At 29.1% G+C, this 19489-nt stretch overlaps 2 protein-coding genes across 2 annotated transcripts; both read left to right on the top strand.

Moving 5' to 3' along the window:
* Nucleotides 1-2423: 2423 nt before the first annotated feature.
* On the top strand, nucleotides 2424-11226 carry LOC119614751 (myb-like protein V; the record flags this gene model as incomplete). The annotated part of the gene is made up of 5 exons (XM_037970863.1): nucleotides 2424-2476; nucleotides 6289-6358; nucleotides 9322-9882; nucleotides 9948-10784; nucleotides 10851-11226. Coding segments are annotated over 5 exons (1725 nt in total), but the record flags the coding sequence as incomplete, so codon positions are not given.
* Nucleotides 11227-16827: 5601 nt separating this feature from the next.
* Nucleotides 16828-17602, top strand: LOC119614752 (probable serine/threonine-protein kinase DDB_G0267514). The gene is made up of 4 exons (XM_037970864.1): nucleotides 16828-16988; nucleotides 17072-17226; nucleotides 17285-17400; nucleotides 17468-17602. Coding segments are annotated over exons 1-4 (384 nt in total). The 5' UTR covers nucleotides 16828-16986; the 3' UTR covers nucleotides 17579-17602.
* The last annotated feature ends 1887 nt before the right edge of the window (nucleotides 17603-19489 follow it).

Raw genomic sequence — 19489 nt, 5'->3', positions numbered from 1 at the left:
ATATAATAATAAGAATACATATTTATTTATGAGTTATAAAAAATAAAGTAGTTTTAAAAGATTAAAAACAATTGGATTGTAGTTTTAAAAGAAATGTAGAATATAATAAATCTAGTTTTCTAAATATGCCCAACTGAGAACCTGATTCTGACAACTTTTCTCAAGAAAAAATTGCTTTGAATGGGCAGCTTCTCTACAGAAAATGCAGCTCACATTCTGACAAATTCTCTATAGAAATATTTGTTCATATTTTGACAGCTTTTTTAATTCTAGTTCAGTTCTAGTTCAGTTCTAGTTTAGTTCTAGTTCAGTTCTAGTTCAGTTCTAGTTCAGTTCTAGTTCAGTTCTAGTTCAGTTCTAGTTCAGTTCTAGCTCAGTTCTAGTTCAGTTCTAGTTAAGTTCTAGTTCAGTTCTAGTTCAGTTCTACTTCAGTTCTAGTTCAGTTCTAATTCAGTTCTAGTTCAGTTCTAGTTCAGTTCTAGTTCAGTTCTACTTCAGTTCTAGTTCAGTTCTAATTCAGTTCTAGTTCAGTTCTAGTTCAGTTCTAGTTCAGTTCTAGTTCAGTTCTAGTTCAGTTCTAGTTCAGTTCTAGTTCAGTTCTAGTTCAGTTCTAGTTCAGTTCTAGTTCAGTTCTAGTTCAGTTCTAGTTCAGTTCTAGTTCAGTTCTAGTTCAGTTCTAGTTCAGTTCTAGTTCAGTTCTAGTTCAGTTCTAGTTCAGTTCTAGTTCAGTTCTAGTTCAGTTCTAGTTCAGTTCTAGTTCAGTTCTAGTTCAGTTCTAGTTCAGTTCTAGTTCAGTTCTAGTTAAGTTCTAGTTCAGTTCTAGTTCAGTTCTAGTTCAGTTCTAGTTCAGTTCTAGTTCAGTTCTAGTTCAGTTCTAGTTCAGTTCTAGTTCAGTTCTAGTTCAGTTCTAGTTCAGTTCTAGTTCAGTTCTAGTTCAGTTCTAGTTCAGTTCTAGTTCAGTTCTAGTTCAGTTCTAGTTCAGTTCTAGTTCAGTTCTAGTTCAGTTCTAGTTCAGTTCTAGTTCAGTTCTAGTTCAGTTCTAGTTCAGTTCTAGTTCAGTTCTAGTTCAGTTCTAGTTCAGTTCTAGTTCAGTTCTAGTTCAGTTCTAGTTCAGTTCTAGTTCAGTTCTAGTTCAGTTCTAGTTCAGTTCTAGTTCAGTTCTAGTTCAGTTCTAGTTCAGTTCTAGTTCAGTTCTAGTTCAGTTCTAGTTCAGTTCTAGTTCAGTTCTAGTTCAGTTCTAGTTCAGTTCTAGTTCAGTTCTAGTTCAGTTCTAGTTCAGTTCTAGTTCAGTTCTAGTTCAGTTCTAGTTCAGTTCTAGTTCAGTTCTAGTTCAGTTCTAGTTCAGTTCTAGTTCAGTTCTAGTTCAGTTCTAGTTCAGTTCTAGTTCAGTTCTAGTTCAGTTCTAGTTCAGTTCTAGTTCAGTTCTAGTTCAGTTCTAGTTCAGTTCTAGTTCAGTTCTAGTTCAGTTCTAGTTCAGTTCTAGTTCAGTTCTAGTTCAGTTCTAGTTCAGTTCCAGTTCTAGTTCAGTTCTAGTTCAAGCTCAGCAACAAAAGTTGCTCATATTCTAACATATTTTCTATAGAAAATGAAGATTCGAACAATTTTTCTATAGAGAAAAGTTGTTCTCATTCTGACAACTTTTTAAAAGAAAACGTGGCTCAATTATTAGAATTATAATTGATCATTTAAAACAATAATGAAGTTGGATTGGGATCACAATGTAATAATTAATTTACAAATCATAATGGCGGTATAACAACACATTTATCATTTTCCTAGAACAATTTAAATGTAAAATTTAACAAATTTACTACATAATAAAAACAAAATAAAAATCGATTAACGTCTTGTAATTACAAACAACATGTAAAATTGAATGATCAACATTATTATTTAAATAGATTTCAATAGACCCTTAACTAAATAAAAATATCAAGAAGTAATTAAAAAATATTTTATTATTTGCTTAACACACAGAAAACACATTAATCTTAATTTTATCTATAATTCCCGGCGATTTTTAATGAAACAATTCTTTTCGTGTAAATAGCTTCTTTTATTATTATTATATATTTCTTTCACTTTTATTACATTTTAACATACGAAACCGAGATCGTTTGGTTCCATTATAAAACAGCACACTTTTTTTTGTGTGACAATTTTAATATTTCCATGCTTCCCCTTTTTTCGTTAAGAGACTTTTATATAGGAATCCGTCAATGTGACAGTTTTTATTATCAACATGATTAACACTAATTTTAGCACACAAAATGCCCTTCTATAGACATTACAGTGAAGTAGTCAGGGGGGAGTTAGGACGGCATATTAAATAAAACTAATAATAAGAAATTTTGTTGTTTTTTTATGATTTTTTCGTTTTTTTAATAATACAAATTTCTTTTTCCCCCTCTTTATCATTACAGAGCCAATGCGGGTCACCAACATTTGAAAAAGAACTGCGTCAGCAATTGGAAAAGTAAGTGGTTTATTTTAGAATGAATAAAAAATATTAAGTGTAAAACAGACATTGATAAAAAACAATTTAATTTAACAATTGATTTGTTATTTATAAAATGAAAATAATAATAAAAACAAACTATTAATAACTTCAAGAACATTAATTGAAATAAAATATATAAAATAAAAAAAAAAAAAAACATTTGTCGGTCCGTATTCTAAGGATAAATTGTGGTTGAAATCTAAACGTGTTTATCCATTCATTCATTAACATTTTAATGTTAAACGTGACTATTTTCATGTTAAATTGTTTGTGTAATTTAAAACATACAAGGAAAATAGAAGTTTATTTCTTTGAAATTAAATTTTTTTTCTCCCTCTTGTATTAAAGTTTTTTTTTTCATTTTGCTGACAGCCTTGTATTTGATTAACTGCTATTACATGTTTACAGATGTTTGTACACTCAGTCCTATAAAAAAACCTTCTATAGTAGATCATATAACATAGCTCAGACAACTGACAAAAGTTTACCATATTCTGAACATTGTTTCTATAGAAGAAGCTGCTCAAAATCGATCAACTTAAAAACTTTTTCAATATTATAACAACTTTCCTATAGAAAAAGATGCATAGATTGTGACAACTTTTCTATAGAAAAAGTTTCCCAGATTCTGACAACTTTTTATAGAAAAAGTTGGCTAGAATCTTACAACTTTTCTTTAGAAAAATTTGCTTAGATTGTGGCAACTTTTCTAAAGAAAAAGTTGCTCAGATTGTGACAAATTTTCTAAAGGAAAAGTTGCTCACATTGTGACAACTTTTCTATAGAAAAAATTGCTCACATTGTGACAACTATTCTATAGAAAAAGTTGCTCACATTGTGACAACTATTCTATAGAAAAAGTTGATCACATTGTGACAACTATTCTATAGAAAATGTTGCTCACATTGCGACAACTATTCTATAGAAAAAGTTGCTCACATTGTGACAACTTTTCTATAAAAAAAGTTGCTCACATTGTGACAACTTTTCTATAAAAAACGTTTCCCAGATTCTGACAACTTTTTAATGGAAAAAGTTGCTTACATTGTGACAACTTTTCTATAGAAAGAGTTAGTCAAATTGTGAGAACTTTTCTATAGAAAAAGTTGTAGTTCTGACAACTTTTTAATGGAAAAAGTTGCTTACATTGTGACAACTTTTCTATAGAAAATGTTAGTCAGATTGTGAGAACTTTTCTATAGAAAAAGTTGCTCAGATTGTGACAACTTTTCTATAGAAAAAGTTGCTCACGTAGTGACAACTTTTCTATAGAAAAAGTTGCTCACATAGTGACAACTTTTCTATAGAAAGAGTTGCTCACATTGTGACAACTTTTCTATAGAAAAAGTTGCTCACATTGTGACAACTTTTCTATAAAAAAAGTTGCTCAGATTGTGACAACTTTTCTGTAGAAAAAGTTGCTCATATTGTTACAACTTTTCTAAAGAAAAAGTTGCGCAGATTGTATCAACTTTTCTATAGGATAAGTTGCTCAGATTGTGACAACTTTTTTAGAAAAAGTTGCTCAGATTGTGACAATTTGTCTATAGAAGAAGTTGCTCAGATTGTATCAACTTTTCTATAGAAAAAGTTGCTCAGATTGTGATAACTTTTCTATAGAAGAAGTTGCTCACATTGTGACAACTTTTCTATAGAAAAAGTTGCTCAGATTGTGACAACTTTTCTATAGAAAAAGTTGCTCACATTGTGACAACTTTTTAATGGAAAAAGTTGCTCACATTGTGACAACTTTTCTATAGAAAAAGTTGCTCATATTGTGACAAATTTTCTATAGAAAAAGTTGCTCAGATTGTGACAACTTTTCTATAGAAAAAGTTGCTCACATTGTGACAACTTTTCTATAGAAAAAGATGCTCACATTGTGACAACTTTTCTATAGAAAAAGTTGTTCACATTGTGACAACTTTTCTATAGAAAAAGTTGCTCAGATTGTGACAACTTTTCTATAGAAAAAGTTGCTCACATTGTGACAACTTTTCTATAGAAAAAGTTGCTCACATTGTGACAACTTTTCTATAGAAAAAGTTGCTCACATTGTGACAACTTTTCTATAGAAAAAGTTGCTCACATTGTGACAACTTTTCTATAGAAAAAGTTGCTCACATTGTGACAACTTTTCTATAGAAAAAGTTGCTCACATTGTGACAACTTTTCTATAGAAAAAGTTGCTCACATTGTGACAACTTTTCTATAGAAAAAGTTGCTCACATTGTGACAAATTTTCTATAGAAAAAGTTGCTCACATTGTGACAACTTTTCTATAGAAAAAGTTGCTCACATTGTGACAACTTTTCTATAGAAAAAGTTGCTCACATTGTGACAACTTTTCTATAGAAAAAGTTGCTCACATTGTGACAACTTTTCTATAGAAAAAGTTGCTCACATTGTGACAACTTTTCTATAGAAAAAGTTGCTCAGATTGTGACAACTTTTCTATAGAAAACGTTTCTCAGATTCTGACAACTTTGCTATAGAAAATTTTGCTCTGATTGTGTCAATTTTTATATAGGAAAAGTTGCTCAGATTGTGACAAAATGTATGGCAAGATTTCCATACAAAAAGTTACTCATATTATGACAACTTTTCTATATAGAAAGCTGTTAGATTGTGACAACTTTTATATAGGAAAAGTTGCTCAGATTGTGACAATTCGTCTATAGATGAAGTTTCTCAGATTGTAACAACTTTTCTATGGAAAAAGTTGCTCAGATTGTGACAATTTTTCTTTTAAGAAATGTTGCTCGGATTGTGACAACTTTTCTATCGAAAAAGTTGCTCAGATTGTGACAATAATGAAGAAATTGCCGGGTGCTTAGCTTGAGCAAACTATTTCATCTCAAATGGTGTAAGTTTTAAAAACAGTGAGAATTATTTTGTTGTTTTTTTTTTAGGTTAGGTTTGTTAATTTTTTTTAATTCACAATCACTTAACATGTATACAGAATAATGTTGCAAATGCTTCTGCTGGTTGGTTTTTGTTTAATAAAACGGATGCATTGCCGTCATTAAGGTTTCTTTTTTTGCAAGCCACATGCTTTTTTGCACTCGGTTTATTTTCCACAAAACCACAATTCGCACTGTAACAGCCAAATGAATTCAAAACCTAAATTCAATGTTTAGGAGTCCCAAATGCAAAAATAAGTTAAATTTTCTTCTTTTCACAAAAAAAAGAAAATTCAAAAATAACTACATAAACTAAGCCACGCTAAATGGTGGCTAAATGCACTTTGTCTATGCATGGAATGTATGTACGGATGAATGTATGTTTAGTGGAGTTGAAGCATATGCCGCTAAAGGCTCTAGGCTAAAGTTAAATATGCATTTTCGAAAAAAAGGCCTGATGATGGTCTTCTTTACTCTTTTCTGTTACATTGTACATAAATATGGCATAAATAGAGTCGTGTTGTAAATTATATACTTACATACATACATATGTATGTATTTACTATGTTAAAGAAGAAAATAAGTTAAGTTTTTCTCTACTTTAATTGCCTGGAAAACACCATCAATCACGACCCTCGCGTCAAGAGAAAAAAATTAAAGAAACGACCTCTGGCTGAACTAAATTTTCTATGTTAAAGTACTTTTATTTTTGAAGTAAGCGAAAAATTGGTGGTAAATTCTTTAAAACTGTAAACTGTCATTTACAGTTTGAAACTGTAAATGTTAAAATATTAAATTTCCCTAGAATTTGTTCTTAATTAACAATAATATTACAATATTTTATTCCTATTATTTAAAATCTTCTTAATCTTTATTCTCTTCCAGCATGAGTCGTGTTATCAAGTCCAAGGAACGTAAACAATTACAAACATGCCGGGACCATAAAGCTTTACAGGTTCGTATCTACTTGTTTTTTAACAGCACTTTTCTATTATTCCCTTAATATTTTCCTAAAACTCATCTTTGTTAAATAAATCTTATGCAAATTGAGAATATTATTCCCTTTATAATTTCAACAAAAAAACTACATTTTCACTTCAATGATTTTGCATATCTAAGTATGAACGCTTTAGAAAATACTACATTGTTAGAACATGTTGCCGCCTTGTCTAATGCATTAGTTAGGAGAATGTGAAAATATTCATACATATTTTATATTTTTGCTGACATCATTGTCTACCATGCAAATGTACAGAAATAAGTGGAAATGATACAGATATGACAACCACTCTAATTGCTTTGAATCAAAAAAATAATTTGCAAGATTGATAGATTATATATACAATGATATGGTATCCGACTTTTAATGCAAATCTGAAAAATTTCTTAACGAAAAAGTTGCTTAGAATCGGACAACATTTCTGCGGAAAAATTGCTCAGATTTATAGAAAAAGTCGGTCAGATACGCATAACTATTCTATAGAAAAAGTTGCTTAGAATCGGACAACTTTTCTTTATACAAAGTTGGTCATATTGTGAGAACATTACTATAGAAAAAGCTGCTCTGATTGTGACAACTTTGCTATAAACTAAGGTGTTCAGATTGTGACAACTTTTCTATAGAAAAAGTTGCTCAGAACCAAACAACTTTTCTATAGAAAAAGTGTCTCAAAATCGGACAGCTTTTCTATAGAAAAAGTTGCTAAGATTATGGCAATTCTTTTCTATAGACATAGTTGCTCAGATTGTGACCACTTTTCTACAGAAAAAGTTGCCCAGATTGATTTTTCTAAGAAAGTTTTTCAAAATCTAACATCTTTCCTTTAGAAAAAGTTGTTCAGATTACCATAACTTTTCCATATAAAAAGTTGCTCTGATTCTATAGAAAAAGTTGCTCAGATTCTGACCACTTTTCTATAGAACAAGTTGCTTAGATTATGAACACTTTTCTATAGAAAAAATTGGTCAAATTCTGACCACTTTTTTATAGAAAATTTTGCTTAGATTCGGACAACTTTTCTTAAGAAAAAGTTGCTCAGATTGTGACAACTTTTCTATAGAAAAAGTTGCTCAGTTTCTGAAAACTTTTCTATAGAAACAGTTGCTTAGATTCTGATAACTTTTCTATAGAAAAAGTTACTCTGATTCTGATAACTTTTCTTTAGAAAAAGTTGCCTAGATTCTGATAATTTTTCTATACAAAAAGTTGCTCAGGTTATGACAACTTTTCTATAGAAAAATTTGCTCAGATTGTGACAACTTTTCTATAGAAAAATTGCTCAGATTGTGACAACTTTTCTATAGAAAAATTTGCTCAGATTGTGACAACTTTTCTATAGAAAAATTTGCTCAGATTCTGACAACTTTTCTATAGAAAAAGTTGCTCACATTGTGACAACTTTTCTATAGAAAAAGTTGCTCACATTGTGACAACTTTTCTATAGAAAAAGTTGCTCACATTGTGACAACTTTTCTATAGAAAAAGTTGCTCAGATTGTGACAACTTTTCTATAGAAAAAGTTGCTCACATTGTGACAACTTTTCTATAGAAAAAGTTGCTCACATTGTGACAACTTTTCTTTAGAAAAAGTTGCTCACATTGTGACAACTTTTCTTTAGAAAAAGTTGCTCACATTGTGACAACTTTTCTTTAGAAAAAGTTGCTCACATTGTGACAACTTTTCTTAAGAAAAAGTTGCTCACATTGTGACAACTTTTCTATAGAAAAAGTTGCTCAGATTGTGACAACTTTTCTATAGAAAAAGTTGCTCACATTGTGACAACTTTTCTATAGAAAAAGTTGCTGAGATTGTGACAACTTTTCTATAGAAAAAGTTGCTCACATTGTGACAACTTTTCTATAGAAAAAGTTGCTCACATTGTGACAACTTTTCTATAGAAAAAGTTGCTCACATTGTGACAACTTTTCTATAGAAACAGTTGCTCACATTGTGTCAACTTTTCTATAGAAAAAGTTGCTCAGATTGTGACAACTTTTCTATAGAAAAAGTTGCTCAGATTGTGACAACTTTTCCATAGAAAAAGTTGCTCACATTGTGACAACTTTTCTATAGAAAAAGTTGCTCAGATTGTGACAACTTTTCTATAGAAAAAGTTGCTCACATTGTGACAACTTTTCTTTAGAAAAAGTTGCTCACATTGTGACAACTTTTCTTTAGAAAAAGTTGCTCACATTGTGACAACTTTTCTTAAGAAAAAGTTGCTCACATTGTGACAACTTTTCTATAGAAAAAGTTGCTCACATTGTGACAACTTTTCTATAGAAAAAGTTGCTCACATTGTGACAACTTTACTATAGAAAAAGTTGCTCACATTGTGACAAATTTACTATAGAAAAAGTTGCTCACATTGTGACAAATTTTCTATTAAAAAAGTTACTCAGATTGTGACAACTTTTCTATAGAAAAAGTTTCTCGGATTGTGACAACTTTTCTATAGAAAAAGTTGCTCAGATTGTGACCATTTTTCTCAACATAATAATAATCAGATTCGGGCCACTTTTCTATCGGAAAAGACGCTCCGATTCTGACCAATTTTCTAAACTTTCTATAGAAAAGTTTCTCAGTTTTGCCAATCAATAAACTTCTATAAATATTCTCAAAATCTTCATTAGCATCTGTGAATATTCAATTACTCTCTTGGCATGGGAATAGACACCAAGTTTTAAGTCATAACATGACTCATAAAAAAGCCATAATTAGTCTACAGTCTAGTGCTAATGCAAATGTAATTAACACCATTTGAAAAAAATTAGATATGGCGAAAAGTAATTAGCACTTCAAAAACATATCGTCAACAAAATCGTTAGGGTAATTTAACAACTATAAAGTTTATAATTGAATTTAAGTTTTTAAAGTTAAAATTTTAAAATGTTTGATTTTATTACCTTTTTTATAGACACGTTTTGCACGCCAAGAAAATCTACTGCACACACTGCAGCAAGAGAATAAAGCTCTGCTGTTACGTGTGCGTCAATACGAACACTGTTTAGATGATGTTATGCGTAAAGTAGTGGATGCTATTGTGGCCGAAGACAATCTACGTGAAGAGGTGGCGCTTTTAAAGGGGCGCGTTAGAGATTTAGAAGCACAAAATGCAGCATTATCGGCTAGTCCCGCTAAGGGACGTGATGAGGGTTATTGTACTATGAGTAGCGGACAACCACAACCCTCGAATGGTCATTTAGAAGATTTACCTGAAGAGCCGGAACAGTGGCTACTGCCGGCTGAACCGTGTTCAACGGAAATGGAAGACTGGAGTATGTCGCAAGAAGAATTGGCTGTGATAACATTAGATGAAGATCGTGAACTGCAACAACAACAACAACATCAACAACATAGAAGGCAACAAAAACTGAGTGATCATGATTGGATATGGAACTCAACGGATTTGCTCAATTCGACAATGGTGGAGACCGATTCGGTGGGTGATAATATATCACAATTGTTGCAGCAAAAGGTGATTGATGCTAAACTCTTGGGCGGAGGAATTAATTTGTTAATATTTCTTTGTTAATTTTTCAGATTATTTACTCAGAAGATGAGGAGGTGGCCTGTACAGAATTTACCAATGATTTCTACAAGCTGGTGAATATACGTTCCAGTTCCGCACGCAGTCTTTATTCTTATATCGAAGGTGACACTGACGACGAAGATGATGATGAGGATGACGATGATTCTGAGGATGAAGACGAGGAAGATGATGGCAATTCTAGTTTATCACCCAGTCATAAACGTTTACGCTCAAAAGTTTTAAAATCCCGCCAAAAACAACCCAGTCCTACCCCCAGTGAGGCTGGTAGGGCTCAAGTAACCAGCTGTTCCTCTAGTGAAACTGATGATTTCTCCCATTGTACCACTCATCAGGAAATCACACTACAAACACTTAAAGAAAACGAAACTATAGGTGAGGAGGCTGTTGAAAATGAAGAAGAACACACACTTGATCAGCATAGTGATATAGAAATTGAAGAGGTGCAATTGGAGGGCGAACTGCAAACACCGCCCCTGATCATAATGAATCATACCAATCATCAGCGACATTTAAGTGAACATATGACCGAAAAAGAGTGTATAGAGCAGATAATTAAGACAGAATTGAGCAGAACACCCAGACATAAACTAATGAAATCTCAGTCGACCATCGAGGAAAGAGAAACCAATAATATCTTAAGAAATCGTCAGCAGCAAAACGATAAACTATCGCAGGTGGTTAGAAGTGGTAGTGTAAACGGTAATTTAGTTACTAAGGCCAGATATCAAGAAAGAATACAGAATTCTAATAATTCCTGGAGACGCAGCAATGGCTGGAAAAGGGTTATATCACCCTCTCATTCTCCTACGGTAGCCTCTCCTAAAAAGGTAATAAAATAGCTTTTTTTTAACTTAAATTAAAATGGAAACTAATATTGTTTGTGTTTTCTTTAGGAACTTAAAACTTCAGACTTAAAAAGTCCCCCTAAGCCAACACCCACACGCATACCCTCATGCAAGCCAACTTCCACAGCACCCAACAATCAACAGCAAAAACTCTCCACAACTACTGCCCCACATCTCCAGAATTCTCAACAATCTACACGTAAATCGAAAATTCCTCCACCCGTTCCCGTACGTCGTTCCTATGCTAGTTAAATCTTATTATAAAAGACTTGTTAAATCTCAAGAAATTAATTCTTTGGAGGTGTTTTTCCTTCCCCCTGTAAATACCATAAAAATACTGGAGAAATAAAGTGCGTCATAGTTTATAAGTTTATAATGATAAGTCCGAAAAACAAAAACAAAAAAACATTTATTAAAAAAAGACTAATATGTGATATACATTTGAAAAATATTTAAAAAATTTAATAATATTAATATTAGAAACTAAAAAAAAAAAACACCAAATTAACTGCCGTTTCAATAGACTTGAAATATTTATAATAAATTTAACATTTGCTAAAATATTACAACTTGGAAAAGGTCTAAAATAACAAGAAATCACTTAAGACGTTTTAAAAAGTTTCACTTTACTTCTTAGTCCTACTTTTGCTCTCTTCTCGTCCTATATAACGCTCTTCGTCTTTTATAAAGTAAAGCTTTTTAAAACATTTTTGTTAAACAAACTTTATTTAAAATTTAAATTCTTATTAATAAGATTCTGTTATAATCTGACAAACATTTCTATAAAAAAGCTACTTAGAATTTGACAGCTTTTCAATAGAAAAATTGCTCAGAATTTGACAACTTTTGTATAGTAGAAAATGCTCAAAATTTAACAAGTTTTCTATAGAAAAAGTTGCTCAGAATATGCCAACTGTTATAAAGAAAATGTTTGTCAGAATTTGACAACTTGACTATAGAAAAAGTTACTCTGTATATAACAACATTTTCATAGGAAAAGTTGCTCAAATTCAGACAACTTTTCTATACATAAAGACAACTATTCAGACAACTTTTCTATAGAAAAACTTTCTCAGATTCCGAAAACTTTTCTTTAGACAAAGTTGTTCACATTCAGATTACTTTTCTATAGAAAAACTGGCTCAAATTCGGATAACTTTTCAATTGAAAAACTTGCTCAGATTCGGACAACTTTTCTATTGAAAAAGTTTTTCATATTCGAATAGCTTTTCTATTGAAGAAGTTGCTTAGATTCAGATAAATTTTCTATTGAAAAAGTAGCTCTGATTCATACAACTTTTCTATGTAAAGTGGTAACTTTTCTATAGAAAAACTTTCTCAGATTCCGATAACTTTTCTTTAGACAAAGTTGCTTAGATTCAGATTACTCTCCTATAGAAAAACTTGCTCACATTCGGACAACTTTTCAATTGAAAAACTTGCTCAGGTTTGGACAACTTTTCTATTGAAAAATTTGTTCAGATTCGAATAGCTTTTCTATTGAAGAAGTTGATTAGATTCAGACAACTTTTCTATAGAAAAACTTGCTCAGATTCGGACAACTTTTCTATGAAAAAAGTTGCTCAGATTCAGACAAATTTTCTATAGAAAATCTTGCTCAGATTCCGATAACTTTTCTTTAGACATAGTTGTTCAGATTCGGACAACTTTTCTATAGAAAAACTTACTTAGATTCCGATAACTTTTTTATAGAAAAACTTGCTCAGATTCGAACAACTTTTCTATAGAAAAACTTGCTCAGATTCGGATAATTTTTCTCTACATAAAAGTAACCTTTGCTATAGAAAAAGTTAATCAGATTCAGACAACTTTTCTTTAGACAAAGTTGCTCAGATTCAAACAACTTTTCTATAGAAAAACTTACTTAAACTCGCACAACTTTTCTATTGAAAATGTTACTCAGACTCATATAACTATTCTATAGAAAAAGTTCTTCAGATTCAGACAACTGTTCTACACATAAAATTAGTCAGATTCTGAAAACTTTCTATAAAAAGTTAGCTTTATAGGGACCACTTTTCTATAGAAAACTTCCTCAGATTCAGAAAACTTTTGTATAGAGAAAGATCCTCAGATTCAGACAACTTTTCTATAGAAAAAGTTCCTCAGAATAAGACAACCTTTTTATAGAAAGAGTAGTTCACAATCTGGCAACCTTTCCATTGAAAAAACTGCATTGACAGAAAACTTTTCTATAGAAAAAGTTACTCGGAATGAGACAAAATTTCCATTGAAAAAGTTGCTCAGACAGTAATAACTTTTCTGTAGAAAACGTTGCTCAGATTGTGATTACTTTTCTATACAAAAAAAATGTTCAGATTGTTATAACTTTTCTATAGAAAAAATTGCTCAGAATTTTATAACTTTTCTATAGAAAAAGTTGCACAGATTTTAACAACTTTTCTATGTGAAAAGTTGCTCAGACTGTGACAACTTTTCTAAAGGAAAAGTAAATCAGATTTTCACAAGTTTTCTATAGGAAAAATTGTTCAGATTACGACTTTTCTATGAAAAAAGTTGCTTACATTGGGACAACTTTTCTATAGAAAAAGCTGCATAGATTCGAACTTTTCTATAGAAAAATAGACTCTAATCTGAAAACTTCTTTAACAAAAAGTTTCTCAGAATCTTTTAGTTTTTCTATGGAATTGAAAAGGGTTGCTACAAAACAATTTAATTTGACATAATTTATACAAATCATTTTTTTAAATTCAAAGCAATTCATAATTTCTCCCCACTCTCAAAAAGTAGAGAGAGTGTATTAGGGTTTGAAAATTATAAATTTGCAAATTAAAGTATAATTTTTTAAAATTATTTTAAAATATAATTTTATAACAATTTGAAAAAAAAAAGGTTAAAACTTAATTTAATTTGTAAACAATAAGGGTTAAAGGTTAAAAAGCAGTCCATTATTTTTTTTAATTTATTTTGTATATAATAAATAATAAAAAAAAATATACTTAAATATAAACTATAGTTTTTAAAACAATTATATAAAAAGCAAATATTAAAATAGGTTTACTTGTTATAGAGGAAAAAATTTAAAGAAAAATTGGAATTGGAAGAAATAGCAAGTAAACCAAAAAGGCTAAAATTATTTTCTCAAATATTAACTAACCAATTTATTAATTATTATTATTATTATATTTTTTTTCAAAACTAAAATCTGACATTGTTTAGGGATAATTTATTAAATTTTTTTCTTTTGCTGTATAAAAAGTATAATTTATTTAACTTTAATACTATTATATATATAATTTACTTAAATTTTATAAAGAAATAAAGAACCGAAAGACATTAAGTAACAAAAAAGTTAAAAGTAAACTAATTAATTAAGTAGTCTTCCGCACAAATATTAAAAGAAAAAGAGAAAAATAAATGAAAAATATTTAAACAAAATAAATTACAATAAATATTAATAATAATTTTAAGCAAAAAACAGAATTCCACTAATAAATAAATAAATAAAAATAAATTCATAAGAAATGCAATAAAACATAAAGAGGTTTCTTATTTAAATATTAATATTAAACGAAACAAAAAAAACAAAAAAAAACTAAAATGTAAATAAAAAATTAATTAAAGAAAACAACAACAAAGTAGCTTTGTTAGTTATTACCAGAAAAAAACAAAAGAAAAAACTTAATACACTTACATATATACGAAAGTTATATATCACTAAGAACAAACAAAAAATCACATCTTTTTCTCAAAATCTTTTTGATAATTTGTTTTATAATTTATTAATAGTTTATAACCTAAAAAAAAAAAAAACAAAACTATTATTAAGACCTCTATAACTACTTAAAAACAAAATAGATTTTCACTTTCTTAGATTATTTTTAATAATACAAATACAATATAATCATTTCAAATTTAGCAGTTTGTTTTATTTTTAAAATAATCAAACTCTTCTTAACATTTTTCTAAATTCTTATCACATTTTGTTTTAAAACATTTTGTTGCAAATTTATTAATTATGCAACAAACTAATATTCATATTGTAGGTCAGTACAAACAATAAAAAGCAAACAACAAATTATTATAAAATTAAAAAAAAAAAATATTGTATTAAAGGATTATTTATAACTTATTTCAAATAAGCAATATCTAATGGAATAAGTAATACGATCGGTCAAATTGTTTTTAACCAATTACCGTTTGAACAAGTTAAAAAAAAATGGTTTAGAAAGTATATTTCCAAAATATTATGTATACTTATAATATTTTGGAAATAATATTTATAATAAACGAAAAATTATTAAAAAAAAACTCCCAAAAGTGTTTTAATTAATAAAAGAAATACAAAAACCGGCATTCCCATAAAAGAATTGTCAGATTCTGGAGCTATATATTAAAAAATGTTTCTGTGGAAAACTTTTTCACAAGGATAGTTGTCGGAATTTGATTAAATTTTCTTTTAGAAATGTTGTCAAAATCTAAGCAATTTATTCCATAGAAAAGTTGTCACAATCTAAGCAACTTTTTCTATAGAAAAGTTGTCACAATGTGAGCAACATTTCCATAGAAAATTTATCACAATGTAAGCAATATTTCCATAGAAAAGTTGTCACAATCTAAGCAACTTTTTCTATAGAAAAGTTGTCACAATCTAAGCAACTTTTTCTATAGAAAAGTTGTCACAATCTAAACAATTTTTTCTATAGAAAAGTTGTCACAATCTAAGCAACTTTTTCTATAGAAAAGTTGTCACAATCTGAACAACGTTTTCTATAGAATAGTTATCACAATCTGAGCAACTTTTTATAAAAAAGTTGTCACAATCTAAGCATCTTTTTCTATAGAAAAGTTGTCACAATCTAAGCAACTTTTTCTATAAAAGTCACAATCCTAGCAACTATTTCTATAGAAAAGTTGTCACAATCTAAGCCACTTTTTCTATAGAAAAATTGTCACAATCTAAGCATCTTATTCTATAGAAAAGTTGTCACAATCTAAGCAACTTTTTCTATAAAAAAATTGTCACAATCTAAGCAATTTTTCTATAGAAAAGTTGTCACAATCTAAGCAACTTTTTCTATAGAAAAGTTGTCACCATTTAAGCAACTTTTTCTATAGAAAAGTTGTCACCATTTAAGCAACTTCTTCCATAGAAAAGTTATCACAATCTGAGATACTTTTTTTATTGAAAAGATGTCACACTCTGAGTAACTTTTTCTATACAAAATTTGTCTCAGTATCAGAAACTTTTACTATAGAAAAGTTGTCTCAGTCTGAGTAACTTTTTCCATAGAAATGTTGTCTCAGTCTGAGTAACTTTTTCTATAGAAATGTTGTCTCAGTCTGAGTAACTTTTTCTATAGAAAAGTTGTCTCAGTCTGAGTAACTATTTCTATAGAAAAGTGGTCACAATCTGAACAACTTTTTCTATAGAAAAGTTGTCTTAGTCTGAGTAACGTTTTTTATAGAAAAGTTGTCTCAGTTTGAATAACTTTCTCTATAGAAAAGTTGATACAGAAAAATTGCCAGAATCTGTCCAACTTTTCCTATATTAAAGATGTCAGAATCTGACTTACTTTTCTTAGATAGGTTGTTAGATTCTGACTAACTTTTCCTATAGAGAAGTTGTCTGATTCTGACTTACTTTCCTATAGAGAAGTTCTTAGATTATGACTTACTTTTCCTATGGAAAAGTTGTCAGTATATGACTAACTTTCCCAATAGAAGTTGTCAAAATCTGACTAATTTTCCCTAAAGAAAAGCTGTCATATTCTAGGAACTATTGCCGAACTTAAACTCCAATATAAAATCTATTTTTAAGGGGAAATCTGAGTGATCATAGGCATTCATTATTTTCTCAATTTAGGGGTTATGTGATAAACTTGTTTATAGTTCGATCATTTTATTTATTCATAAAACACTTTGTCGATGTTTGGGAATTTAATTTGTTTATAGGGGTACTTGAGAGTTAACCATTAACGAACCTAAACCAATAGTTATTTTGTTTTATTTTAGTAGTAAGAATTTTTGATTGTTTTTCAAACGTCATAAAGGAAAAAAATATAAATAAAACAACACCTAGCCACAACACCAACAAAAATCTATAAAAACCGTTATTTGAGAAGATAAAAATAAAAAACAGAAATTTTAAGAAACACAACATTAAAGAACGTCACACAAAACAGAAGTAATTAAATGTAAAATGTAAGTTAAACTAACAAAAAATTCGAAATAAAAGAATGATTAAAATTATTAAATTTATTTTTTTTTTTGTTATTTAAATAAAGGTCCTATTTGCCAATACAAAACAATGAAAATGAATTGATATTAAACACTCCCAATCGCTTGGAAATACTTAAAGAGGGCGCACCAATTAATCAAATTAAAAGTAATTTATTGGGACGAGGAACATATGGTACAGTAATTAAGGCTATTTATAAAGGTAATGGAGAGTCTCAAGGTTTTGATTATTAAATTTTATAGTTTGTGTTTTATTTTAGCAAAACCGGTAGCAGTTAAAATTATAAAAAATTCACAAGATGTAAATAAACAAACCGCTGGTAATGAGGCCCATATATTGGGTTGGTTACATCCAAATATCGTGAGAATTTTTAAGGTTATTTTTGTTTTATTAAAATTATAATTAGAAAAGAAAATTTGATTATTCATTATTATTTATCTAGATTGAATCTACTCCAAATTTTTCCATTGTGGTAATGGAACGTTTTAATGGTCATTGTTTGCAAAAAGTTTTGGATACAATTGAATTACCTTTAATTCATAGGATTTTGTAAGTATTGTCTAGTCTTTTGTTTAGTTTATTGACTAATCTATCGTCTAGTCTACTGATTAGTTTATTGTCTATTCTACTGACTACTTTATTGTCTAGTCCATTGACTACTCTATAGTCTAGTGTATTGCGGAATCCATAGTCGACTAGTCTATCATCTAGTCCCACGACTAATCTATTGTCTCTGCTATTGACTTGTCCATCATCTAGTCTATTGTCTAGCCCATTGGCCAGTCTATCACCTAGACTATTGAGTAGAATATTGTCTAGTTTGTCGACTAGTCTATAATATAGTCCAGTCTATGGATTTGTATACCGTTTATTCTGGACTGGACTTTTAATTAGTCTATCTGTCTATCTATCTATCTATCTTCTATCTCTATCTATCTATCTATTATCTATATCTATCTATCTATCTATCTATCTATCTATCTATCTATCTATCTATCTATCTATCTATCTATCTATCTATCTATCTATCCATCTATCTATCTATCTCTATCTATCTATCTATCTATCTATCTATCTATCTATCTATCTATCTATCTATCTATCTATCTATCTATCTATCTATCTATCTATCTATCTATCTATCTATCTATCTATCTATCTATCTATCTATCTATCTATCTATCTATCTATCTCTATCTATCTATCTCTCTATCTATCTATCTATCTATCTATCATCTATCTATCTATCTATCTATCTATCTATCTATCTATCTATCTATCTATCTATCTATCTATCTATCTATCTATCTATCTATCTATCTATCTATCTATCTATCTATCTATCTATCTATCTATCTATCTATCTATCTATCTATCTATCTATCTATCTATCTATCTATCTATCTATCTATCTATCTATCTATCTACCTATCTATCTATCTATCTATCTATCTATCTATCTATCTCTATCTATCTATCGTCTATCTATCTATCTATCTATCTATCTATCTATCTATCTATCTATCTATCTATCTATCTCTATCTATCTATCTATCTATCTATCTATCTATCTATCTATCTATCTATCTATCTATCTATCTTCTATCTATCTATCTATCTATCTATCTATCTATCTATCTATCTATCTATCTATCTATCTATCTATCTATCTTATATCTATCTATCTCTATCTATCTATCTATCTATCTATCTATCTATCTATCTATATCTATCTATCTATCTATCTATCTATCTATCTATCTATCTATCTATCTATCTATCTATCTATCTATCTATCTATCTATCTATCTATCTATCTATCTATCTATCTATCTATCTATCTATCTATCTATCTATCTATCTATCTATCTATCTATCTATCTATCGATCTATCTATATCTATCTATCTATCTATCTATCTATCTATCTATCTATCTATCTATCTATCTATCTATCTATCTATCTATCTATCTATCTATCTATCTATCTATCTACTTATCTATCTAACTATCTACTTATCTATCTAACTATCTACCTATCTATCTATCTATCTATCTATCTATCTATCTATCTATCTATCTATCTATCTATCTATCTATCTATCTATCTATCTATCTATCTATCTATCTATCTATCTATCTATCTATCTATCTATCTATCTATCTCTATCTATCTATCTATCTATCTATCTATCTATCTATCTATCTATCTATCTATCTCTCTATCTATCTATCTATCTATCTATCTACCTATCTATCTCTATCTATCTATCTATCTATCTATCTATCTATCTATCTATCTATCTATCTATCTATCTATCTATCTATCTATCTATCTATCTATCTATCTATCTATCTATCTATCTATCTATCTATCTATCTATCTATCTATCTATCTATCTATCTATCTATCTATCTATCTATCTATCTATCTATCTATCTATCTATCTATCTATCAATCTATC

Source organism: Lucilia sericata, unplaced genomic scaffold, assembly GCF_015586225.1.
Source record: "Lucilia sericata isolate MDLA Ls3-8-SP2 unplaced genomic scaffold, ASM1558622v1 Contig003339F_arrow, whole genome shotgun sequence".
Lineage (NCBI taxonomy): Eukaryota > Metazoa > Arthropoda > Insecta > Diptera > Calliphoridae > Lucilia > Lucilia sericata.
The sequence above is the reverse complement of the archived record's forward strand: the minus strand, read 5'-3'. Positions and strand labels throughout refer to the sequence as shown.